The 21,195-nt window shown below is 31.8% G+C and overlaps 1 protein-coding gene across 1 annotated transcript; it reads left to right on the top strand.

The window, feature by feature from the left end:
• Positions 1 to 13,420: 13,420 nt before the first annotated feature.
• On the top strand, positions 13,421 to 19,086 carry LOC139511991 (C-type lectin BML-2-like). The gene is made up of 5 exons (XM_071299275.1): positions 13,421 to 13,805; positions 15,137 to 15,201; positions 16,308 to 16,389; positions 17,956 to 18,184; positions 18,953 to 19,086. Exons 1-5 carry the CDS (start codon positions 13,517 to 13,519, stop codon positions 18,996 to 18,998), a joined length of 711 nt encoding a protein of 236 aa, XP_071155376.1. The 5' UTR covers positions 13,421 to 13,516; the 3' UTR covers positions 18,999 to 19,086.
• Positions 19,087 to 21,195: the final 2,109 nt, after the last annotated feature.

The following is a 21,195-nucleotide window of genomic DNA, read 5'->3' as shown; positions in this document are numbered from 1 at the left end:
CATTTCTTGGCATTATTTATAGCAGGTACAGAGAAAAATAGCATAATAGTGCTGCAAGCGTAGTTTAACAGCAATAATTCAATCAATAAACATTTGTATTACTAGTATGTTTTGGATTTTTGAAAATTTCATCTCGAGAAACACTGTAGATACATTAATTGTAAAAAAAAACCGCATGAGGTGTCGTATCTTTCGTACCATATTTGCAGGATGACCCCTTCATCACAATTGTACAATTAAATTTTTTTTAAATCGATCTTGAAACTATAATGGATAGAAAAACTCTGTACGGTAAAAATCATAAGCAAAATTTCGTTCCACATAATTGCCAACTTAAAATATAACTCCTCTTTGTATATTTCATGAGTTATATGCAAAAATGATACGTGCACATATTCGAGATACAATCAATAATTTGCAAAGAACAAACATGTGTGCAGCAAAATTACTCTAGGACAAGTCTAAATTCTACTTTATCTACTAATCAGAAATAGAAAGATGTGGTATCAGTGCCAATGAGACAACTCTCTCTCCAAATAACAATTTACAAAAGTAAACCATTATAAGTCAATGTACCGCCTTCAACACGGAGCCTTGGGTCACACAGAATAGCAAGCTATAAAGGACCCCAAAAATTAGTTATGTAAAACCATTCAAACGGGAAAACCATCGGTCTAATCTATATATAAGCATTATTGATAATATGTTCTAAAACTATGTTTTGTCATAAATCAGATTGTAGATGTTTTCGTTTTAATAGACAACATCCGGAAGGATCCACACTTTGTCAATTTCCGGTACTTTGTCTGTACCCTAATCACATTATATAGGGGCGCGGTTATTTACGGTTTAAATTAAAATGAACGTCGATTCACCAAATTGCCAAACGTGAACAGTTTCTGTAGGACAATTTGGTTCCACAAAATGAAGAAACACTTTCTTACTCTAAATCTTGTGTATTGTAAATAAACTTTATTGCTTGTTACCATCGCTAAACTATTGACTTGCCATTGTGATAAGACGTACTTTGTTTTTTTTTAAGGTATGTCGTGTCTTTTACAGTGATTAATAATTAATCATTAGAGATCCCTTCAAAGGTTTTGACGAGTCGTTACATACTGATGAGGGTTAAGGTCGTTTTGGTGTGTTACATTCTGTTTTATAGTTTCAGATGTTCTCTATGAGGTAATGATAGAGGGTTCGATGTCTCCTTTTTGAAAATTTTCATTATGTTTTATACATGAAACTTAAAATGTCAATAAATTATAGTAATTAAGGATATAAAAACTTATATTTACAACTGTAAAGAGTAACACATAATGTTATTAAAATAATTAGTAAAATTTGATTTTGCTTAACAAACTTTTATTCGGAAAATGCTTTATTTATTTCCTGATATTATTTACTTCCATAGTTTGAACATCTATTACAACGCATTACTGGTATGTAAAATTGTCCTCTTGAATTTATTTCACACTGGGAATATTTAGAAAAATCTGTTTTGAAAGACGGTTCATGATTAGGTAAGATACTTATTGGTTTAAAATCCAAAATAACAGGATTGTTTAAAACGAAAATTAATATTTGCTAAACATTAACATACAAACATAATATGTTCACATTACAAACGAAGGATACATACATTTGTTTATCACTTTCATTATTAAGAAAATATTGATACACTTATATATGTATCTAATGTCTGCTGAGGAGGTGGTCAGTGGCGGATCCAGAACTTTTCCTAAGGGGGGGGGGGGGGCCGCTGACTGACCTAAGGGGGGGCCGCTCCAGTCATGCTTCAATGATTCCCTATATAATCAACCAATTTTTTCCCACAAAAGGAGGAGCCCGGGCCCCCAGCCCCCCCCCCCGCCCCTGGATCCGCCTATGGTGGTACCACAAAGTTATTTATAACTCAATGAAAATATTTTAAATTTTGCGTGTTGCTTATGAATTTTACAATAATTCTAAATCAAATCTTAACATCTATCAAAACTGCTTGAATTATATTTTTTCTTTCTTGTTAAATATACAAACTGATGCTTTGTGACAAATATGGCATTGGTGTATTTTCAAACGTAAAAATGTTTGAAACCTTACAATATCTAAGGCGCCAACAAAAAGGAATGTAAAAACTTACATGTGTTTGCCAACCTGGTGTTCCATAATTTTTATACTTGATACATTCAATTCTAGAGCCTGACGGATTATGGATTGGAGGCTCAGATTCGATAACTGAAGGACAATGGAAATGGGATAAGCCAACAAGAACTATAACCTTCGACGACTGGGGAACGTCAATTTTTTTAGTACAACCACAAGGATGGTTCATTGAAAACTGTCTTTCATTTTGGAATTGTGATCCATGGGGTTTGCAGTATCAATGGGCAGACGAGCGTTGTAGCATCGACTATCCGTTTTTGTGTGAAAGGTAACATAAGCTGAAAAGGAACTTATTAGCATAAATTTGATAAAGGGAAATATGTAAGCAGACATATATATGCTCCTCACAATTACTTTACAAGGCAATATATATCAATCAACTCGAATGTATTTCAAAATGCCGTTGAGACCAAATAATGAAAGTCTTAATATGTATTGAAGCTGATTTTTAGCTCACCTGGCCCGAAGGGCCAAGTGAGCTTTTCTCATCACTTGGCGTCCGTCGTCCGTCGTCCGTCGTCCGTCGTCTGTCGTCGTCCGGCGTCGTTAACTTTTACAAAAATCTTCTCCTCTGAAACTACTGGGCCAAATTTAACCAAACTTGGCCATAATCATCATTGGGGTATCTAGTTTAAAAAATGTGTCCGGTGACCCGGCCAACCAACCAAGATGGCCGCCATGGCTAAAAATAGAACATAGGGGTACAATGCAGTTTTTGGCTTATAACTCAAAAACCAAAGCATTTAGAGCAAATCTGACAGGGGTATTATTGTTCATCAGGTCAAGATCTATCTGCCCTGAAATTTTCAGATGAATCGGACATTCCGTTGTTGGGTTGCTGCCCCTGAAATTGTAATTTTAAGGAAATTTTGCTGTTTTTGGTTATTATCTTGAATATTATTATAGATGGAGATACACTTTAAAAAGCAATAATGTTCAGCAAAGTAAGATGTACAAATAAGTCAACATGACCAAAATGGTCAGTTGACCACTTTAGGAGTTATTGCCCTTTATAGTCAATTTTTAACCATTTTTCGTAAATCTTAGTAATCTTTTAGAAAAATCTTCTCCTCTGAAACTACTGGGCCAAATTTAACCAAACTTAGCCATAATCATCATTAGGGTATCTAGTTAAAAAAATGTGTCCGGTAACTCGACCAACCAACCAAGATGGCCGCCATGGCTAAAAATAGAACATGGGGTAAAATGCAGTTTTTGGCTTATAACTCAAAAACCAAAGCATTAAGAGCAAATCTGATAGGAAGTAAAATTATTGATCAGGTCACGATCTATCTGCCCTGGAATTTTCAGATGAATCGGATAATCGGTTGTTAGGTTGCTGCCCCTGAATTGGTAATTTTGAGGATATTTTGCTGTTTTTTTTGTTATTATCTTGAATATTATTATAGATAGAGATAAACTGTAAACAGCAATAATGTACAGCAAAGTAAGAACTAAAAATAAGTCAGTATGACCAAAATAATCAATTGACCCCCTAAGGAGTTATTGCCCTTCATAGTCAATTTTTAACAATTTTCTTAAAGTTTGAAGATTTTCAATAACATTTTCCACAGAAAGTACTGTTATAGATATAGATAATTGTAAGCAGCAACAATGTTTAGTAAAGTAAGATCTACAAACACATCACCATCACCAAAACACAATTTTGTCATGAATCCATTTGTGTCCATTGTTTAATATTCACATAGACCAAGGTGAGCGACACAGGCTCTTTAGAGCCTCTAGTTTGTTGTTGTTTTAGCAATGTTCAGTGTCTTCCATAAAAATGAGCAAAGTTTGGCAGTTTAATAAAAAATAACTACTAACTAATTTCGTGCATCGTAAGCACTTTTCATAATTTCAGGAACACTAACTTTTATGTAAATATTTGAAATTCAAGGATGTGGCCGCAGACTGCAATTTATGCCATTATATTTCTTTGTAATATTCCGTTGAATTAAACAATTCGGCTCAGTTACTTGACCAATCTTGTGTTAGTGATATCTACTGTACAAGTCTAAAATATAGCCAATATTTATAAACATTGAACCTTTACAAAGCACCTAAAACGTAAAGCCTTATTCATCAATGGTCAACTTTGCATTATGTAGTTTAGTTTCCCGAAAACTGCTTTGTTAATCATCGACAAGTTTGAGAAAACTATGTTTTACATCATGTTAAGAACTGAGCTGAGAACACCTCCATCCAGGGAATAACACTCCACCACGAAAGACATAGACCTAGTGTTTGGATAAACAAAGTGTCAAATAAGATCTAAAATTAGCTCAAATCTAGTAACCCTAGATCTTCATGTTTAAAATATGCCAATATTTCAGTTTTTTAAAGAGTATTTTTCAATTTTTTTTAATTTCTTCAAATTTAAGACAATATAAATAAACAAAAAGTTCATAATCGTTTTTAACTTTTCACTATTTATGTGCTGACGCTCGCCCGCATTAACAGTGATTTTTATATCAGCATGACGATACTTTTAAAATTTAAAAACTTTACATTGAATTACTGAGAATTTTCTAAACAAAAATAGATAACCTTATTTGTATTTGGCAAAATCATTTCACTTGCTTGTCTGAGCGTCACTGATGAGTCTTTTGATGAAAAAAACACGTGCCTGGCGTACTTATTAATAACCTTAATACTTTTGATATTTGAAATTTCGTATTTGGGTTTATTTTTATAAGTAAATAAATATGGTGAAATTTTAAATGAATAACTTTTCATCCCAGAAAAAAATCGGGATAAACATTCTTCAAAAAAATTTCAATAACAGATTGGCAATGCAAACATGCACCAGGCTGGATCTAAAAGATAAAAAATGTGGTACTGTTATAAAGATGCTCAAGCGCTCAAACCCTGGTCTCTTGTGAGTTTTTGTTAACTAACACCCAAAGTGTCCTTTTGACACGCACAACGAAAGGTACACAACAATTTGATACTGTTTGACTATCATACAATTTATCAAATCTTTAAAAATACCTTGTTTAAGAAAGTGAAAATATTATAAACACTTGAGAAATTATATGGTCGATTGTAGTTTTAATGGCATTGTCAGTTTGATTTCGACTGATGAGTTTGGAACGTCGCTTGATATATTTCGCCTCATATTTTACTAATATCAACTCGTCTCATTGAGTTGCCATATAAGCCGCATATTTCTTTTTATGCCCCACCTACGATAGTAGAGGGGCATTATGTTTTCTGGTCTGTGCGTCCGTTCGTTCGTCCGTCCGTCCGTCCGTCCGTCCGTCTGTCCCGCTCCAGGTTAAAGTTTTTGGTCAAGGTAGTTTTTGATGAAGTTGAAGTCCAATCGACTTCAAACTTTGTACACATGGTTCCTATGATATGATCTTTCTAATTTTAATGCCAAATTAGACTTTTTACCCCAATTTCACGGTCCACTGAACATGGAAAATGATAGTGCGAGTGGGGCATTCGTGTACTGAGGACACATTCTTTTTCTTTTTCAGAGTTCTTCGTGTCGATAGTGAAACGTGGCTCATTGAATGATCAACAAGATAGTCAAGTCAAGTGGAGGGAAAATTTCTTTTATATTTAGTAGTTATTTCAACAAAACAAACTTGTTTGATAGTTAAATTGTTTACAAATTGCAAATACCGATTAAATAATCAATGGTACTAATATGTACTATCACGCAAGTATATTATATATTCTCCGGTAAAGTTTGAAAATTTGATATATGCAGCCTCGTTCAATACAAATGCTTCATCTACCGATACTAAATAGATAAACTTTTTATAAATTAAGTCTCTATTAGAACAAATTAAACCGTTAATGCTCCACTTTGTAATTATAGCATAACAAATAGACTCGTAGATTGCAGCTGAAATAAACTCATCATAGATACCAGGAACAAAATTTTATATTCACGCAAGACGCTAGTTTCTTCTAAAAACGACTCATCAGTGACGCTCAAATAGAAAAAAAATTTTAAGGGCAAAATAGAGTACAAAGTTGAAGAGCATTGAGGACCACAAATTCCTAAAAGTTTGGCCAAATATAGCTAAGGTAATCTATTTATGAGGTAGAAAAGCCTTAGTTTTAAATATTATTTTAATTATTCTTTTGATATGTTTGAGATTTTGATTTTGCCATTATAATACGGACTTTCCGTTTTGAATTTTCTTCGGAGTTCTGTATGTTTGTTATTGAACTTTTTTTATTATTATTTCGTACAAAGACAGTTTCTGTACAAAATGTCAGCTCAGTCAGTGTAATATCGCGATATTAAAGTTGGTTTCCAGTATGATAGTGTCAAAAGTAAATCATTAACAACAATGCATGTTCCCTCGAAAGTTTAACGCAGTAATCATGCAATTTAGAATAAATTCATATTCCTTACAGTTGTCAGTTTATTTTCAATCTATGAGTTTGACTGTCCCTCTGGTATCTTCGTCCCTCTTTTACAATATTATGAAAGTTCTACTTAACATTAACACTAGTATTATCTCGAATATCCATATCTGTGTCTCTTTCTGTTTCTGGCTTTCTTTGCAGAGAGAATAATTAAAAAAAAATACCCTGGTATGTCCGATTGTAATTGTTTACACATCTAAAATTCTTTTCTATTACTACTTCAACTTTTTCTTCAGTTAAGAAATGAAATGTATGTATTGCCCCTGAATCATTTGTGCTTTGTCTAAGAACTTTTTCGTTTTTTCATTGCGCATAGTATGAATATGATCTCTTATTTTTTTTCACTAGATAAGAAACTAATATTTTTCTTGTATCAACAATTCGGAAAAACAAAAAAGAGGCAAATAAAAGCCCATAATTCTAATGTTGCTGTGTTGGATTTGTCTTTTCATTAGATTCTCTCGTAACGTAATAAAATATTATAAAACAGCAGAAACAATCTAGATTAGTACATTTGATAAGGTTTCACAATATTATATTTATTATCATTTAATGAGAAAACTGAAAGATAATAAAAGAATTGGACTAAGCTAGGTTTTCCTTAAGCAGATAAGGCTCATACAAACAAACTCATTAGTAATGGTATTAATTTTTAATTTTTCAAAAAGAATCGAACGCACAAGTTTTGTAATACAAGAAATTAACAATTTCAAGTTCAATCTAAACTTCTTGCACTTGAAAACAAAATGAATTATTTGAACGTTGAAATCCCCGTCAATGCTCATATATAATTATGTTTGATCAACCAGTACTTTTTAATTTATTTTCTCTGTTAATATATGGAGATTTTACTCTAAGTGTAGATTGTTTTATTTAGCTTTGAGTCATTTAATTAAACTTCACAAACGCCATGGCTGAAAAAGAAAAAGACAAACAGACAAACAATAATACACAAGACACAACATAGAAAACTAACGACTAAGCAACACGTACCCCCCCCCCCCCAAAAAAAAAAACCCCAAAAAAACTGGGGATGATCTCAGGCGCTCCTGAAGGGAAGTAGTTCCTGCTTCACATAGGGCATCCGTCGTATCACTTTCACAGCATCACATGTGAATTTCGAAAATCTATGTCCTTGCAGCCAGGATCAAGAACGAAATATCAGAATAACTTATTCTATACAAATGTTTGGGAGTTGACCAAACCAAGGAGAACTGAAAGCTAAGCTAAATGCAGACAAGGAATCAGAGTTTTGCTTTTTTTTTCAACTTTAGATATTTAATTTCACTACTGGTTGTCAACAATGTCCCTTAGTGCTACAACAATGCCGTTAAGGTTCCTCCCTGTGTTATTAATTGCTAATGAACCCAGGGGATTTGATCAGCAAAATAGATCATTTATATATATTCTGTGTAAGTTGCATTTTACCAAGAATTCATACGAGCACACCATACATAAACATTATTCAGTTTTATATAAACAATCATATGAGAAAGAAGAAAAAAAAACCGGGTTTTTGTCCGTCATTTGTTTTGATAAAAAAAAATCTAGTTTAAACCGAAAGTATAAATAACCAAACAAGCATGGTTAGACACATGGCTTGAAAAGATAATTTCATGAAATGGTTAGTAGTTTATTATAGTCATCAAGTGAATTATCTAATGATGTAAATTTGAAACTTAATAATCAGACTTTTGCATTGAGAAGAGAATAACCTTGATTCTAAAAGATTTCTGAATTTTTAAAACAGAAACTTTTAACAAAACAGAATCAATTCCAAGCCATTACTAAACTGCAAAACATGCAAACATATGTAATCCAACCGAGATAATTCAATTTCAAAATATAGTAATAAACGATTTCTATATAACAATGATTAAAGAAACCAAACATTATAAATACAATCCAACATGTTCATGTTAATTTAAAAAAAGGAGTAAAATAACAAAACTACAAATCTCCCATGAATATTCAAATGGAAAAAATCCTAATCAAATGGCAAAACTAAAAGAAAAAAACATAAGCATCAACAGTTGGTTTAATGAAAGATTGTTATTTTCAGTATTTGTTATATTCCTAAAAACATTTAGATTTTTATTGTTATCGTTTAGAAATAAAAAAGGAAAATAGAATTCTATAATTTGCCCCCTTTTCCTTATATACCCGTATTGGAGAGTTTGGTTTTTGTCTTCCTTTTTTTTTTTAAATATTCAACTGTAGAGTAAGCGATCTTGAAGGACAGCTTACGAGTTGAAATTAATTTTGACATCATTTTTCCGACTGCTTAAGAAATAGGAAAAACTCACTGCTAGTAAAACGTTTTGTAAACATTGTTCGACAAGGCTTGACACTGTTTTTCTTGCAAATAAGATTCATAGACAAATTTAAAAAGTTCAAATAACGAGTTTCACCTTTAATTTCAAATTCAAATTAAATATAAAAAAGAAGATGTGGTATGAGTTCCAATGAGACAACGATCCACAAGAGACGAAATGACACAGAAATTAATAGCTATAGGTCACCGTATGGCCTTCAACAATGAGCAAAGCCCATATCGCATATTCAGCTTTAAAAGGCAAACGTAAATCAATTCAAACACGAAAGACCAAAATTACAAATTATAAACGACGATTTTTATATTTAAAAAAAAAAGTTCTATTCACAATTCCGTTAGAGATCAGGAAATATGTGTAGCACAATCAAGCCCTTTACATACAAATATATCTTTAAACATTTGATAATAGAATAAATCCTTCAATTACAAGTATGTTTGAGTTACACTGAGCTACCATCTGTTCATCATAATGCAAATTTTATATAATGTTAAATTTGTTTTCACTATAAATAACGTGATTTAACATCTCAAGATTAAAACTAACGGTTAATATGATGTGGGATTTATTTTATTGCGTTTACAATCGTTTTTTCTGTAATACAAAAACATGTAAATGATCACTGTTTTGTAAGCATTTTATTTCATTTTTGGAAATACCATAAATTCAAAATCTGATCCGAAATTTTAAACATACAGAAAAACAATTGACCTCAAAATGAAAACACATTTTATAATATTTGTAAGGCAACAACCATTTTCTTATCTTTGGGGCCTGGGATTTTTTTGAAAAAAATATTTTGATGGCCTAGCTGAACGAAAAAAAAATTATGTTTTGCACTGTAGCTGAAAACAAAAATTATGCTGTCACCTGCTTGAAAAAAAAATTTTGCACTGCTGAATTTGAGAATAGTGAAAATAACAACAGTTGAGACAGTGGAACAGCAGATTATAAACATCTGTCCAGTCTACAGGTTAAGCTAAGATTTATATCTATACCTTATTACTATTTGTATTTTCCTGTAATAGTGTTTGATCCAGAAATATTTAAAAGCATTCCAAATCGAGAATAGTTATTGCCTTTCGTCACATGAATTAATGGAGTTTTAGCATTTGGTAGCGAGAAATAAGGATTCGGTAAGAAGAGAAGATGAATAATTTTGTATGGACAAAATAAAAAATAACTGGTCATTTTTTTTCTTGCAATACATAGTTCCTAACAACCCATATTTTGTTACTGTCGATAAAACCTTGGTGCTTCGATTGGAATTTGTAATATTCGATATACTATTTGTATTTTCGGTCGTTATTTTCCATGATATTTAAATTTAGAACGGAAATGGAGGAGTATTTCAAAGAGACAACAACCCGACCAAAGGCCACCAATTGGTCTTCAACGCAGCGAGAAAATCCCGCACCCGGAGGTGGGTTTCATCCGCTTCTAGATACAATCGTGTATTAGTTCAGTGAAAATGAACGTTACACTGAACTCCAAAACATATAAATGAACTAAAATTAAAAAAAACCCATACAAGACAAACTAAGGCATGAGGCTCCTGACTTGTGACAGGCGCAAAAATGCGGCGGGGTTAAACATGTTTTGTGAGATCTCTCCTCCCCCCTATGTGTTTAAATTTCTCTTTTGCATCTGCTTTATCTTGTATTAGTTTGTTAAACAATTTTTGTTTTAAAAAGACCTTTTTTAATGATTTTGTAAATAGTTCCAGGCTTTTAATTTGATACACCAGACGCGAGTTTCGTAAACATAGGACACACCAGTGACGCTTATATCAAAACAGTTTCAAACCCAAACAAGTACAAAGTTGAAGAGCTTGGGGACCTAAAATTACAAAAGGTTGTACCAAATTCAGCTAAGTCTATGCAGTTTTAATTCGTTGTGGGTGCTTTTTTCAATAAATAAACCTATTTTTGCTTAATCGAAAATGAGCTAAAGTAGTTATATTAATTCTCTGTAAAAGGTAATCCAGATGGCCGTTATTTTGTCATCAATTTTACCAAGTTATTGCATCTTTATTCAACAATTATCTAAAAATGAAGAGAATGAGAAGCGTATTAATTGTTTATTCAGCAAACAATCTAAAATGAAGAGAATAAGAAGCGCATAAATTGTTTATTCAACAGAAAATCTTACGCATAGGAACCATAAAATTGTTACGATGCTTGATTTTGATGTCTAGTCGCCCGTATCTATCTTTTTGTGTCAATTATATTGTTATACTAGTTTACAGAGTGAAGACAATACAATGATATATGTTTTGTCATTCCTGTACATTCATGATGGAAAATAATGGATGTCATAGTTCACGACACAAATTCAATACAGTACAAAGGAAAACACTAACAGAAAAGGAACAGTAGATGATTTTTCTGTTTTTCCCCTCTAACTGTCACAGTGAGGATTTCAACATAAACCATATGTTACTTAAAAAGTTAAAGACAGCAAAAACAAAAAACTATTCTTTACTATATTTTGATAACGCTTCAGCTCTGCATTAGACAATCGCAGTTTCAACAAATTGCAAATAAATCTAGCATTAAAATCTACAAAATATTATTTGAGAATTTCCAACCAATCTTACTGAATATATCCAAAAATCTAAACAACTACAATCAATATCAAGATAAATATCAGGAAACATTACAGGAAATTGTGTATCAAACGGCCACATATTTCGGTTAGACAGCATAAAACTACATATTATTTGTCAATAGGCCTGTAATTCGTCATCCAGTTATATAATTAAAATAATGACTTTCCGATTTAAAAAAAGAGGCGAAAAACATGATCTCTCTAAGGGTAATCCAGTCGTACTTTAAACTTTTCAGTAGAACAATTACATACATTGTACATGATGGACATTTTTTTGTTACCTAAATGGTTACCCTTCCAGAGCACCTGATTTCACTCCCGTTTTTTATTGTAGTTCATGTTGTTTCTAATTATTATTTATAACTGTTGATGTAAATGTCCTTTGGCTTTGTGAGTCTTTGTTTACTCCTTGGTTTTGATTGATATTGTCTTTGATTATTTTGTGTAAACTATGTCTTTTTGTTGAGTTCACACTTTTTTTGTCAATTTATGAAATTGTTAGCGACTGGCATAAAGTGAGAGGTTAAGTTAGCTATAAAACCAGATTGATTCCACATTTTTCTGCAAAAGAAAATTTCTGTACTAAGTTCAGAACATGACAGTTGTTGTCCATTCTTTTGATGTGTTTGGGCTTTTGATTTTGCCATTTGATCAGAAATTGTCCGTTTTGAATTTTTCCTCGAAGTTTGTTATTTTACTTTTTTATATTATATATCCGTGACATTTTTCTTACCTATGATACGATTGTAATAGTGTTGACTTACAAATTGACCAGACAGTACGGAGACATGGAACTACAACACAACTTTACGGTTTGTCTATGTAATGCTGAATATTTAGCACTTGCTTCTGTTTATTATTCATTATCATCTGGAACGATTATCTTTACTTATCATATGTTCTTATCACAAATTTATTATTCATTAAACCTTATATTTAGGAATAACTGAAGAGAGTGTACTACTACTAGGGGATGTTTAACGACCTTGAATTCCCATCAAGATCTCACACAACAGGGGAAATTGATAGTTAACTTGAACTAACAGACGCAGATGTGGTTTACATGATTTTAAAATGCATGATTTAACGACAAAATGGAATTGAATTGAGAAAATAAGAATACCATTTGAAAATTTTGGGAAATCATTTTTGATTTGATGGTCTTTGGGTGTAATACAACCATTGATTTCCCCTATTAGTCTTTATTAAATTTGCATTTTTCAAAAAAATGTGCAGTATTTATCTTTGCTTCAAATATTGGGTAAAGTTTTATCCTGTCCAGTACTATAGAAAAAATTTCGCATAACATTTCATTGCATATAAGAAAATAACCATCACTAGAAGTTTAACAATCAAATTTCTCCCCTTATTTAATATGTGTACAAGGTTTAGTAACCATGTAACCTCAAGTTTACAAAATATGCTATAGAAATCCCAAATAAAAAAAATAATAATGCTTTGAAATTCCCTAGACATATGCTTATGCCACAGAAATGTTTTACTGCAATAAAATGTAAGATTAATTACCTACAACTGTCAAATTCAAGGGAATATTTTTTTCGACCTATTTTTGTATCCAACCGGATGTGACGTACCATGATTTGGTGGTATTACACCTTAAATATATCTGTAAAGTTAATAATCCACGGGTGTATCGTTAGGTCGTTTTTATATTCATGTTTGTTTGTTACTTTTATTTGTTTAACTTTCCCACTTAGAATATCCAGTTGTATTGCGATTTTGGTTTCTTTTGGAGAGTTAATTAAGTGGTAGATATTGAGTTCTTTCAATATTGCGTTGATTCCGGATATCGGCAAATTCCTGATATTAATATATTAATGTACATCGAATTCAATAAATTGTGAAAGGCACCATTCCATTTAATAAATTGTTGTTGCTCTGTAACAGTTCGGTTATGAGAGTTTAACAACTTTCACAACTTATTCAGAGTTTTTTTTTGGAACCACATGGAAATAAAAACAAATGCATTGATATCAGACTTATTTTAGAAGAAGAAAATGATTAAAATACTATTACCAATTTTGGTTTTTACTTTTTGGGACAACTTCCTATTGGTTATGTCTGCAAATGTTGATGGTTTTATTACTGAGAGAGACAAGGGAATTTCTATTAATAATCAAGCTACTATAGTGGGATCCAAATTAGCATGTTCTGCTCTTTGTCTGAAAGACACTGACTGTTGTTTTGCTAATTATAGGGACAAAACAAAGGAATGCATTCTTGGAACATTGGACAAGTGCCATGCAGCAACTCAAACAGCAATCGGCTGGTTGTTACTAAGAAAAGGTATGTAAAAAAATCAATAAAGATACAAGGATATATCATATTTTTTATGTCATTTGGTCTCGAGTTGTATAATTGACAATCATAATCTATCTTTTTAATACCAGACTCTTGTTTCGTCGACAAAAGACGCATCGATGAGATAAACCTAAATGAATTGTAAAAAATATGGCTCATGTCATTAATACAGATAAAACAGAAGTCATGCTTTTCTCGAATATCAATGTACCAGATATTTATTTTATGTTAAATGGGCATATTTCATTCACCGATTACCAAAACGCATTCAAGTCACAATTAGTAATGATGTAAAATATAAAAGCCGCACCGGTAACATTTTACTAAGTGTACTTATTGACTGGGTATGAATGGAATAGTAAATTGATTGTTCACGAGATGCAACTATTGCCCTGAGGCGTAGCCGATGACAATTGTTGTATCGATGGGACAATAAACTTACTATTCCACGAATATCCAGTCAATAAGTATAAAATAGTTAAATATCCAGTCAGTAAGTGTTTTATTATACCGAAAGGGACAACAGAAATCAATATCAGGGCTAAATCAACTATCGTAATATAAAAAGCAAAAATACAACCTAATAAATAAACATACTACTTAAGCTAAATTGGGAATTTATTCTACCATCATTGCAAAGAACAACCACACGTTATCCTTTAATAATTTAATTTTGGATGTAACACGTCTTCTGAATGGTTGACGTTATTTTCTTATCAGCCCATAGATATAATTTAGTCATGTGACCGTGACGTCATCAACGTTATGGTTTTCTACGGTTTAAAATGGAATTAAGAATTAAATTATAAGAAATGACTGTAATATTTTTTCTGTCTATTCGAAATAACATAAATTTTTTTTAATGTTATTTCTTCATAGACAGAAAAAATATTACAATCATTCCTTAAAGGAATAACTAGTGCAGATATTATGTTACCTTTTTGTACACTTTAGATAAGTAGTGACTCATTTATCCTATCAATTATTTGGCAATGGAAAAGATTGGACATAATTATCCGTGCGAACAGCAGACACTTTTTTAGTTTAAAAAAGGTTCTAGATTAGATAATTAAACGGTGCCTAGTTACTATGCACTAGATCCAAATAACCTCAATGTTATTCAAAGCAATTAGGATGTTCAGCTACGCCGGTTATTCACTGTGTACCACATTTTTGATGTAATGTCTTCATAGACAGAAAAAATATTAAAGTCAGTCCTTAAATATTTTAATAAATATCTGTAAAATAATCAATTGTTATCACATGAATGATTTCTAGACATTGTGGTACTCATATAATGTAAATCTTTATTTCAGGTAAAGCATACAACAACAAAGTCTTTTTTTCCATCGCGGATGCCTTACCTTGGTTGGATGCACAAGTACGTAAATGCCATAGTAAAAGTGTATGCATAGCCTATAGATATATATACGCAATAGGCTATTGTGATAAAAATTGGAATCTAGTACCCTAACTGTATAAACATAAACAACAAACATTTTACACAACTGTTAAAAAACATTCCAACAAGTGTATATATCAATCTAACGAAGACATCAACAAAAGATATCATTACAATTGATAGTAAATTGGACAAAGTCTCTCAAAATACTGTTTTGTAGAAAGAAACCTAACAATATTTACCTGCAGAGTAAGAATATATAGATTCCTACACTGCAACAAGTGTGTTACGATATTGCTCCACTCGAGACAGTTAAATTTTATTATTTAAAGCGCGAGGCTTGCCGAGCTTTTTAAATAATTAAAATTTAACTGTTGAGAGTGGAGAAATATCGTAATACATAAGTTATAGTGTCGGAATCTGTTTCTTTAATGATTTTTTCCTAAGTTTTCCAAGATTTTCAGAAAGTTGTGTTCTTTATATGCGACGTCATCAGGCATGGTCGCCTTTTTTCATGACATCACAACAGGAAAATTCAGAAGAAAACATGAAATTTCGAAGTCAAAATCAAATTTGGCTTATCATTTGCCGAGAACAGATATTTCACTAGTGAGGAGAAATATTTTTTCTCACACCGCTCAAGAAATGTAAAATTTTTATACATTTTTATACATTTAGCCATATTTAATCGGAGAATTTATAAAGCATCGTCATCAACAGTACATGAAACTTGGCATATTTAGCTCTGGACAAAATATACATAAATAACAAGAGTAGCATTTATTTAAATATTGATTCTAAAAGGGGGACGAAAGACATCAGAGGGACATTCAAATTCATAGATCAGAAATTTAATTGACAACGAAATGGCTAAAAAAATAAAAAGGCAAACAGACAAATGATAGAAAACTAAAGACGAACCCCAATAAAACAAATAGGGATGATCTCAAGTGCCCCGGAAAGGTAAGCAGATCATGCTTCACATGTAGCACCTATCGTGTTGCTATTGTTATTACAAACCCGGTAAATAATATATTTTGATAAAGGATACATTCATAATAAAAAGATGTTTTCTTTGATTTTAGGCATACTGTAATAAATTCGGTATGAGACTCGCCACTATAAGTAGCGCAAATGAAAATGATTTTTTGAAATATGTCACTTCTCGTAAGTAACTTTAACATTATAATAACGAAATGATGTTTTGGATGACAATAGTACTGTTGTTTTATGGAATGCATTATATTGAGATACAAATTACAATAATCAACCCATCGAAACGCTGACAAACAGTCTATATACGGTGACCTATAGTTGTTAATTTCTGTGACATTTTGGTCTCTTGTAGAGAGTTGTCTCATTGGCAATCATACCACATCTTCTTTTATTATATTATGTAGACAGAAGACGTACTTGCAAGCATACAACTTTTTTTTCTGTTATCAGTATAGATTACTCATTGATTTAAAGCAAAGCTGCTAATGGAAATTCAGGTAAATCAACCTTTTTCGATTACAATCTAGGATTATAAAAAGCAGTACACAATCGGTTAAGTTCATTGCTGAAATATGTCAGATTTTACACCGGAATGCTAATGCAAATGTCATTTCTTTTAAAGTTTTAACTGTAGCACAAAGAAGTTTAGTGAAACCATTTCCGCCTTTATTTGCATAAAGCATACTGAAAGCATATCTTTTTTCAATATTCCATTACACATTTTTTTTTATATGTTTTAAAAAAAATAATTATTATAAAATTGGGTCTGAAGCTTCCACAGCAGCACTGCTGCCCATATACTGCGATTTTATTACATAACGGTAAAATCTATATTTTGGTCAACATTAAAATGTATTACTCCGGTTGACTGTCTGATCTGGGGTTTTTTAGGAGAATCGGTATGTTATATCGACAAATTACTTCGGTTAACTGCCTGATCTTTGTAGGTTTAAATTCGGAATAATCGGTACGTTATATTGACAAACTATTTTGTTTTACCATCTGGTCGATGTCGGTTTGCAATTGGGAGATTCGGTACCTTGTGTCCACAAATTATTTCGGTTAACTGTCTGATTTTTGTCGGTTACTTTTGGGGGAACCGGTAGGCTGTATTGACAAATTACTTGGGTTACTGTCTGATCGATGTCGGTTACTTTCGGGGGAATCGGTAGGTTGTATCAGTAAATTACTTCAGTTACTGTCTGATCGATGTCGGTTTGCAATTGGGAGAATCGGTAGGTTGTATCGACAAATTACTTCGGTTTACTGTCTGGTCGATATCGGTTTGCAATTTGGAGAATCGATACGTTGTGTCTACTAATTACTTCAGTTTACTGTCTGATTTTTGTCGGTTTATATTCTAGAGAATCGGTAAGTTATATTGACAAATTCAGTCGGTTTTTTTAATATTAGAATAATACAAATCGGATAAAAATCATCTTCTTAATAATACCTGATTGTTATGCTGATTAAATTTACGTTTTAATGCCTAGCTTATGAAAAAAGTTTATTTAGAATGGTCCTATCAATGTCATCTTATGTACGGCCTTTCACAAAGACTAAACCCTATACCAAGAAGGTAAGTTCAAAACAGAACTTTGATATCAAAATTATTAACAATAAAAAAACCAACAAAATCTCATGTTATTTTACTCATTATTGTATAAAATGATAATACAATTTTACACTTTATGAATAACTTTGCTATGTATTGGAAACTGGTAATATTAATTTCAGGTATGACTGCAACATGGTTAGGAGGATCAGATTTGGTGACAAAAAAGGACTGGAAATGGGATAAACCATCGAGAAAAATAACTTATTTTGATTGGGGACATAATCAATATAATAAAGAACCCGATGGTCTTTCGTCTGATGTGAGGGTAGCGGATTGTCTGATATATTCTCCTATATGGAGATGGTTAGACGAAGGATGTAGAATTCCTTACCCCTTCTTATGTGAAAGGTATTTTTTCATCAAATTGTAATGAAGGCTATTACTTTGATAAAACAAAAACAAACACATGTTACTAGCTTGCGAACTATAAACAACTGTCATACAAGAAGGAGGTTAAGCTAGATATAAAACCAGGCTAAATCTACAATTTCTGCGGAAATTACTTGCACAAAGTTAGGAATATGGCAGTTGTTTTCACTTGTTCCGTTTATTTGTAGCGTTTAGTTTTGTCAGTATTTCAGCTTTGAATTTCGGTATCTTTATTTGTTTTGTTTCATAAGTTGACCAAACTGTCAGAAGATCTCAAACGTTTCAAACATTGTTCTCGAAAGTATCTTATTTTTTCATTAAATTTCAACACACACAACTTTAAAATGTTAATATTTGGAATACAGTCATGTTTAGTCTACAAATAATTGCCCAACAGACCTCGAGATCAAACAATTACAAGGCAAAATCGATAACTAAGAGTTAAGATATAGACAACCAAATAAAAAAAAACCTGAAAAGATGGGATACTGTGAATACTGAATACACAGTATTTGTCCAAATGGCTGAGACTCCTTTTAATTTTTTTATCTGTTTGGCTGTCGTCCTTTTTTGTCGTCTGTCATATTCTTGTACGTCAATGGATGCCTGTGTTGACATATTTCTTCTTTCGATCTAATGATACGTTTTAAAGTCATTTTGACAAAGCGAAGTGTTCTGAAACCAGAATCTTATATTTAATAAATTGCAAGCTAATTTATAATAAATTGGTATTATCGTCTTTTGCAGGATTGTTCGTATTGATAACAGAACCTGGCCCGTTGAATTGAATTGAGAAAGAGATCAACCTGAATACGCGACAGTTACGTACTAGTCCTTTTATATAGTTTTTATTGTATTGTTTAAATCTGATTATACTGCTTAAATGGGAATTAGATACGAGTAAGACGAAAAAGAAGGTAGAATTTGAGGTTATTTTAAACATTGACAATAACAAAATACTTAAATAATGATTCGTTAATAGAAGCATCAATATTTTTTTATTTTTTTATATTAAAACCATAAACATCAATAGTATATGGTTGTCTTGCAAGACAATATTTCGGTCTCATAAGTGTCCGTATGCATTTAATCTTATATTTTATCCTTAGTAGAGTATTTGTTACGCTTGTGTTCAACATGTCAAGTAATTAATTCAATTGCAAAATAAAATTAAGTTTTAGCTGTAAGCAAAATTATAGTGAAATGGTTTACTTTAACTTATACCCAGCAGGCACTCAACGTTGATTCAACGTTGAAACAAGGTTGTTTCTCAACGTTTAAAAACAATGTCAAATTTATGTTTGATTTTGAAAATTTGAATTAACGTTGAGATTTCAACGTTGAAGTTTCAACATCCATTCAACGTTGATTCAAGGTTGAATAGTAGTTTATTCTTAAGCTACATACACATTTTTACCTGCTCTCCAAACTTTTGCTGTTGTTAGATGGTAGGCAGCCTGAGTGTACACTTTTTTAATGTGTTTTTCTCTCACCAAGACACATATAAACCAAATAGATAAGCTAAATGGGAAACATCTAAATAAATACATCAACTGTTACTGAAACAACATCCCCGACAGCACAGAAAGGATCTCCAAACAGAAAGGAAAGAAGATGCTGAATAATTATAGTTCTAAAGAATTCGCACAGGTTGAAAGTAGTTTTTTTTACTACTTTTTGGAATTTTGGATCCTCAATGCTCTTCAACTTTGTACTCGTTTGGCTTTATAAATATTTTGATATGAGCGTCGCTGATGAGTCTTATGTAGACGAAACGCGCGTCTGGCGTACAACACTATAATCCTGGTACCTTTGATAACTATTTTATTTAACGACCAACAAATGTTAAGCCCTTCTTAAAAGAAGTATATCCCAAGAAGCATGAAGACATAATAAGATCCAACTTGTGTTCATAATGATCGCAATACTTATTACAATAAGAAGACGCTGCATGACTGCTAACCACTCACGGACAGACATATCTCCACAAAAACCAAAGGTCCTTGATTATATATACAAATATGTTATTTATATATAAATATAAATATTACCCTCACACCAATAATTGGTATAAACCATTAAATGAATACATATTCAAGGAACCATATCAAATTAAGTACTGTGAAAGTACTTTTATTCGTGGGGTACCAATTTTCGTGGTTTTCGTGGATGACTTTATCCAAGAATTTAAGTGTCCAACGAAATAAAACAACAATTGTCCAAATCAAGACATGGAAAGATCCTCATCGGTAGGTTTGATCACTGATATGATCTAGAGAATATATTGAATAACGCCAAATCTGAGAATACATTAATAGCAGTCACAGAACTACAACCGCATGCAGAATTATACCAATTTAATCTTTAATAACCTAAACCGTACAACTTTTGATCTTTTTATTCTCATAAAAAATATTGTTGATCGACGAAAGTCAGATTTTCGGTATTGATATGCTGGTATGATAAAGTGTTCACTTTATATCCTCATAGTTCTCCTACATGTGGGAAATAATAATTTCATGCTGGGCTTGATTATTTGACAATTCAAGATACGTTTAAACCATTTATTTATGTTACTGTTTTCTTTAGGTGACATGTTTATGGCCTAATCAACACCTTTGATGGTCTTTAATCTGTTGATCACTTTATCATAGGTTAATTAGTGTTATCACTACGATTTACACGGTCAATGTTTACTTTGCAATTTCCTTCAATCAAGACTATTTGTAACCTACGTTTCTAAAGGCTTTAATTTTTCATTTTTTTTTTATATTGGAAAACTAAAATCCACGAATTCAAAAACCCACGAACATGTTAATATTACTCAAACCACGAAAATTGATATCCACGAATTAAAGTACTTTCACAGTAATACAATCATATTTCTTTTAATACAATATTTATTTTATAAATTCATTTGTTATCTTTGTCTCTGTTTGTCCTTATTGCATGTCATCATTCTTCCACCACTTCGAGATCTTTCTGCGGTA

This window comes from Mytilus edulis, chromosome 2, assembly GCF_963676685.1.
Source record: "Mytilus edulis chromosome 2, xbMytEdul2.2, whole genome shotgun sequence".
Classification (NCBI taxonomy): Eukaryota; Metazoa; Mollusca; class Bivalvia; order Mytilida; family Mytilidae; genus Mytilus; species Mytilus edulis.
Note: the sequence above shows the minus strand (reverse complement) of the source record. Positions and strands in the feature narration are given on the sequence as shown.